The sequence below is a fragment of the Nicotiana attenuata genome, unplaced genomic scaffold (assembly GCF_001879085.1).
Source record: "Nicotiana attenuata strain UT unplaced genomic scaffold, NIATTr2, whole genome shotgun sequence".
Taxonomy (NCBI): Eukaryota; Viridiplantae; Streptophyta; class Magnoliopsida; order Solanales; family Solanaceae; genus Nicotiana; species Nicotiana attenuata.
The window spans coordinates 52,551-58,967 of record NW_017670872.1 but is presented as its reverse complement, the minus strand read 5'-3'; the positions used below and the strand labels follow the sequence as shown (position 1 = coordinate 58,967).

The 6,417-nt window shown below is 35.8% G+C and overlaps 1 protein-coding gene across 1 annotated transcript; it reads right to left on the bottom strand.

The window, feature by feature from the left end:
• Positions 1-2,492: 2,492 nt before the first annotated feature.
• On the bottom strand, positions 2,493-6,114 carry LOC109244096 (histidine-containing phosphotransfer protein 1-like). Its single transcript, XM_019411129.1, has 6 exons — positions 5,857-6,114; positions 5,624-5,751; positions 5,448-5,516; positions 4,903-4,974; positions 3,452-3,524; positions 2,493-2,774 (listed from the first exon to the last, which is right to left on the bottom strand). Exons 1-6 carry the CDS (start codon positions 5,917-5,919, stop codon positions 2,724-2,726), a joined length of 456 nt encoding a protein of 151 aa, XP_019266674.1. The 5' UTR covers positions 5,920-6,114; the 3' UTR covers positions 2,493-2,723.
• Between the last annotated feature and the right edge of the window lie 303 nt (positions 6,115-6,417).

Sequence of the window (6,417 nt, the reverse complement as noted above, 5' to 3'; positions counted from 1 at the left end):
CAATTGACCGAAGCCGAAGCCGAGCGACAACGACGGCGCGAGGCTTGCCTTCTTCTCAACTCTTTAAGAGCTAGAAGAAGAGCAATTGCTTATATACCCATAAAAAACCTCTTCCTCTTCCAATATGGGACAATGCCCATTTGCCAAGGGGAAACTTAAAATTTCACTCAAAAATTTCATTTCCCTTCATTTCCCATTCACCCTCTTTTAAGTATTTAATATATTAATTAAATACATCAAAAACTCAACATTACTTAAAGATAAAAATATCTGCTAATATAAATGCCTAGTATATATTCGTAACATAGATGAAAGTAACTGAAATAGTAAATGCATAGAGACGTGTTTGTTTAGATTGCACCAACCCCAACAACTGTGGGCCTTTTGCAGTAAAGATGAGAGGGGTGGACCGAATTAAGGTGATGAACAATTTTGGATAGCATGAGCCAACTTTGTACAGACAACAAAGAGTGAAGGAGGAAAGTAGAATGTGCTCATTTATGAAGCTTGCATATCACATCTCTTTCATCCAACTAGGCTGCTGCGCAGAGCCTGATCTATGCGGTCGGTTTAACAGAATCCATTACTTTTGACTCGTACTTGGTATACATGTATAAGAAAATTTTAGCATATACATATACCATACGATCACTCATTCTGAATCTATTAACTCTAGATTATGAATTTGTTTATGTTGCCTTGAGCTCTCTCACATTTACTCATATTGAGTTGGCCAATGGTACTAGGTCAGTGCTCTCGTATTATTTTTGCACATATAACTTCGAATGAGCAACGCACATGCTGTGTCGTTGACAAATACTAGTTGCAAATGGATTTTTCATGTTTGTACGTTCTGTTGAATAAATTAGAGGTGTACTGAGCTACTGACAAAGGTGTGGATTAACTTTGTTGAGAGATTTTTCTAAAACCCAACACCTCACTTAAAACTAAATGTTCATTACAAGTCTTTTGACAGAAATTAGGATGTCGCCTTGGTCTCGAAATGCTAAACTACAATGCCAACCATGTCAGCAAATGCTAAACTCCATTTCCTCAGGTTAGGAAAACCAATAACTCAAATGTTATTCAACTAAACCAATTTTCCAGCAACTATTGCACCTAAGTAGGGGTGGCAAAGGGGCGGGTCGGCTCGGATATGGGACGGGTCGAAAACGGATAAATTATCCGACCCGACCCATATTTAATACGGATAAATTTTAACCGTCGAATAATATGGGTAACCATGCATATTGTCCATGGCTTCATGAATATGATCACATTTAGGAGAATTCCTAGTCTCCAAACTTGAGGAACCCTCAATTTGAGGATTTACAAATGTAAAAGTTAAACATATTAGTTATCCATTTTTTAAATGTATAATATGATTTTTATCCATATTTGACCCGTTTTTAAAAATTTCATTATCCAGCTCATTTTTTAGTGGATAATATAGGTGGTTTACTGTTTTCTTTTAACCATTTTGCCAGCCGACACCTAAGATTCGTTAAATAACTTTCCAAGATCATGTGGAATTACCTAGCTGTTGGCTAGATTAGTTATTGGTCTGGACCGAAAGTGACTATGAGCTACATCACACCCTACCCCTTTATGATATATGGTAGCAGGACCAACCATAAAATGAGCCTTGTTCCATTCTTCCCTTGGCATACAGATAATTAACTAAAAGGAAAAGGAAAAACAGAGAGCTATCCCAATTTGTGAGGAAACAAAGTATTTATACCCTTTTTCCATGTTTAAGAGGCAAAAGAACTCTAGTTTGTCTAAAAGTAGTGCTAGGCTTCATCACAAGAAGGACAAGAAAACCAAAAAAAATATGTTCTTAGGCTTATGCAAATCACTTTCAACCACATTGAGGTGAAAAAGACTAATAGAAGTTAGGAAATCCACGTATTTCACGTTCTAAACTAAAGTAGTTCAACAACTTGTTTATGAAAAAGCAGATTTATTTATCTACCTACAGATCAGTGAAAGCTACTCTCATCTATGTTGCGCGGACTCTCCAAAATGAAGCCGCACCCGTGTCGGATCCTTAAAAAATGCACTACTTTTGGAGGATCCGACACATATCCGGCCACATTTTCGGAAAAGTCCGAGCAACATAGACTCTCATTGACCGATCTCCAAAGAAGAGCTTTGACCATCTTGTAAAATTTCTAGTCCATAAGCAACTTCATGCAGGTGGCTAAACTCGTAATAAGCGGCCACCTCTCACATGATGTCGGTCAACGGCAAATCTACTGTAGGTTCTATGTGTTCAACTGAATCCATTGCTTTTGGCTCAAACAATATATGCAGAAACTATTGAAAAAATATGCATGTAATAAGATTACGCTAATTTTGAACCTACTGAGGTGGATGTAGGGGAGGTGGAAGACATCATCCATGTGCATCGACACTGTCCTTTACATTTTGTTAACAACAAGGTGAACACCTCAAGTTCTAGTACTTAATAATGGCTGAAGCTTACCAAATGAAAGGAGAAAATTTTCAACTGCTAGTATATAGATAGCTCAGTACCACAAGGCGAAAGGAATTTTGAAGTAACAATATAGGAATCTGTTATTCACAATGAATTCTTTACATCTACAACTACTAGAATCCAGCAATCAAAACAGCTTACGAAATCTTGAAACTCAATTGCAATGCCAACTCCCTTCCTCTCTACTATCCTTGTCTTGGGTATGACTTAAAATCATTAGCGCCTATGACAGGACAGGGATCGTACCACCAGCTGCCAAGATTTGCTGCTCCAGCTGCATTTTCATAAAACAAGCAGTGATTTAAACTGATTTTTAGACTTTGGGAAGAAAAAAGAAAGATGGTTTCTTAAAATTAACTATTGACATATTGGAAATAATCGAAAATCATTGCTAATGTGAAGAAATCAAAGACAAAGTGCTAAAAACCTTATTAGGAAAAAAATGAAGACTTCAGGGAATCAAAAGCTTTTAATGAAGCCAAAGAGGATCTGAACCATACTCTTCTCATGGAAGAGAATTTGATGCCAGAAATCTGGTATCTCAAACAACATTTGAGTGGTAAAGATTAAATCAAATGATGCTGAGAGGGCAGCTTCACCATCTCATTAAGGCAAATTTCATGTTTGCTAATCAAATGCTATGACCTATAACACATACTCTGTCAACTATATCATGAAAAAATTGGTGAAATAACCAAGTTGATGGTTGAGCATCAAAACACCCGACACACTGAACTTTTAGTATCATATACTAAGTAGTTTTTTCTTCAAAGAAATAGTACTTAACTTGGAAGGCATTCATAGAAGAGTACTTACCCTCAACAAGGTTTCAAGTTGATGGTTGAGCATCAAAACACCCGACACACTGAACTTTTAGTATCATATACTAAGTAGTTTTTTCTTCAAAGAAATAGTACTTAACTTGGAAGGCATTCATAGAAGAGTACTTACCCTCAACAAGGTTTCAAGTTTGTTCTTCACAAGAAAATATTCATGTTTCACATGCTGCAGACATTGCACACACCTGCACAAGGAAAACAAATGTACAAAGCTGAAGCATTTTGCAGTCTCATGGGTACAACTTAAAAATCAAACTCCAATGCAACATGAACACAATAGCAAGACAGTATGAAGACTTAAATCCAAACTAAAGCAAGGTAATGACGGGGCTCGTCATTTCTTACAACCATTTGCAATTATATGTCTGAAAGCCGGAACTAATAAAGAGGCTTTAACTCTTATGTTATCTCATGGAGTTAAAAGTTCCTACAAGGGAATTGAATCAAGATGGAATACCTATCTATCCTTTATTTGTCTTGAAACCCAAAGCCACAGCTACATGGTGTTAGTTGCTGACTTATGGACTATATGTGCATAACATATGGTACATATATCTTCAATGCTTTCTTCCAACATAATACAAAAACGTAACTATGTGGAAATGCTTCAACTGAGTTGGCCTTCATATTCATCTTGTGAAAGAGAGAAGATTGTATACTCAGCTAAACAATGCAAACTTTAGCAAATTTGAGACGGAAAGAAGTACAAATGCTACTTTTAGAGATCTCTGCAGAGATTGCGGTTCATGGTGGTGTCCTCTTAAGGGGCAACGATAATTTAGTGAAACTTTAGAGACTCACTAGAGAGTGGTCTATTATTGTGATTTGATAACTTCGAAAGTGAAACTTACTGAACTTTGGCAATTCAAAGAATTTGGCTACTACTATAAGAGATAAACAATAATGAAGTGGCATGCTAGACTCCAGTATCCTTAACCAACCAGAATTTGTTTTCTATACCTGCATACATTATACATATAAAACTCCCAAAAGGCGTGAACTTCATTTTGTAATTACTTCAACAAGGTTGATTTTGTCCAGAAAAGCGAGACAGAAGCACAACTTTATCCCAAAAACACAAAAGAAGAGACAGGAACACAAAGAGACCAGGAAATTTGGGGGTGGTGGGAGACAGAGACGTGACAAACACTGGGTGATTGCAATTAAAATGGAGTAGAAATGTCTGGAAAAGAGAAATCGGAATGTTCTAGACATGTACCCCTTGTGAATGAAGATCCATATTAGCCTCAAATAGTATCTGACTCAGCCAATGCCCTATAAACATTCTTCTAATTTTATTAAAGAATATACCACATGATAACAGGTAAATCTCATACTATTGGTTTTCTATGCACTACCTCTCGACCAGTTTATCACCACGCTGCGAAATGAATTCAATGATTATAAACCACAATGACCAATGCTGGACATGGTAGAATACAAAACTTTCATAGTAAACTATTTTCCTGAATATCTAAGCAGTCAAATTTGTTTATGAAATTTTCTCAAATCCGATACGAATAGGGAGGAAGGAAAATTCTAAGAGCATAAAGCAAAACTCACCCTTCAAGGTTCTTCTGTTCACAAAAGTTTCTGAAAGCTATACAAGCATTCGTTACTCTTTGTGCACCTACACTGCTCAACATTACAGAGATTCAGGTCAGACAAAGTAATAGTGATACTAAAAGAAAACCAGAAAGTCTTCAATTCAACTATCCACTTACTAACAACAAACCCTGTGAAATCCCACAAGTGGGATCTGGGGAGGGTAACATGTACGCACATCTTACCCATACCCTGGGGGAAGAGAGGCTGTTTACTTACTGTGATCTAAAATCTAATAGCATAAAACTTAATCTCTGAGTACAATAAATTTACCAAGTAGGTATTACTTGTCAGCTAAATATTCAGAAAAGTAGCCCAAATATGACTGGAAAATACAGAAAATCTTCAACATCAATTGAAGTAGTTTAGTCAACGACAAAGACTTAAAAACTTATGGTCCAGCCCTTCTACGAACCCTACCCTGCGCATAGCGGGAACTTAGTGCGGGACCAACTAAAACAAAGTATTCCTAAAAATGTCAGGGACCAACTAAAATTAAGTACCTGGAACTGCTACCCTTGAATTGGTGGACATGGGAATCAACTTGCTTAAAATCCACGACCTGTTGTTGACTAAACAATTCAAAAAAAGGAAAAACCTAATGAGCCAACAGTTCAACTTTGATAAAACAAAATCAAGGAAGAATAACCTCAGAAAATTATAAGACATTTATTCTCACAGAGTAGCTGCCAGATTGTTGATAATCTTTTCTGAATCTTCAAAGAAAAGTGTCACTACTTCAAATACAAAATCAGGACTGCTCTCATCTTGCAATTTCAGCTGAAGAAACTGATCATCCAAGAATCCCTTTTTCAAAGAACAAAAAACATTTTTTTAAGAAGTAAAACGAAACCCACATCAGAAAATCCTCAAACCAAAAACCATTACAAAATTGGGAAAAAAGAAACTCACCTCATGGTACAAAGCTTTAATGAAGTCAATAAATTGTTTCTGCAATTTTCCTATAATTTCCATGATTTGTGTGTCCTCTCAATACTCAAAACTCCAACTTTATACTATTTTATTTTAGGTGACTTAAACTTTGCAGACTGGCAGATGCACGAGAGCTACAGATGTGACGAAATGAATGGAGGTCTAAATTGACTACATTCATTATGATAATATAATTGGAAATACATTAAAAAGATTTTGCTGAAAAACAATAAATTTAAAAAGTTTCACTTTTAGTCCTAATATTAACTCGTAATCTCGTTCTACTGCAAAATTTTAATGTGGAAAAGAAAGAGTTAATAATTCCTTTTCTTGCTAGAATCAATTAATTTGAAATTAAATTCAACAGTTGACTGTCTATGGTCAAACAGTTACCTTTATTTCATTAATATTTGACGTATAAATTAAATACTTACGCTATTAAATCATTTAAACATTAATTGTAGTTAAGGATGTGATATAAGCATCGACCTGTTAAACGTGAAAAGAGCGTGCATAACTGTTGAAATTGATCAAATTACA

Coding starts and splice junctions, on each gene's coding strand:
- LOC109244096 (XM_019411129.1), bottom strand. CDS start 5,919: ATGGAAATTATAGGAAAATTGCAGAAACAATTTATTGACTTCATTAAA. Junction 5,517..5,623: donor AACAATCTGGCAGCTACTCT/GTGAGAATAAAT, acceptor TGAATTGTTTAG/TCAACAACAGGTCGTGGATT. Junction 3,525..4,902: donor GAACAGAAGAACCTTGAAGG/GTGAGTTTTGCT, acceptor TTCCTTGTGCAG/GTGTGTGCAATGTCTGCAGC.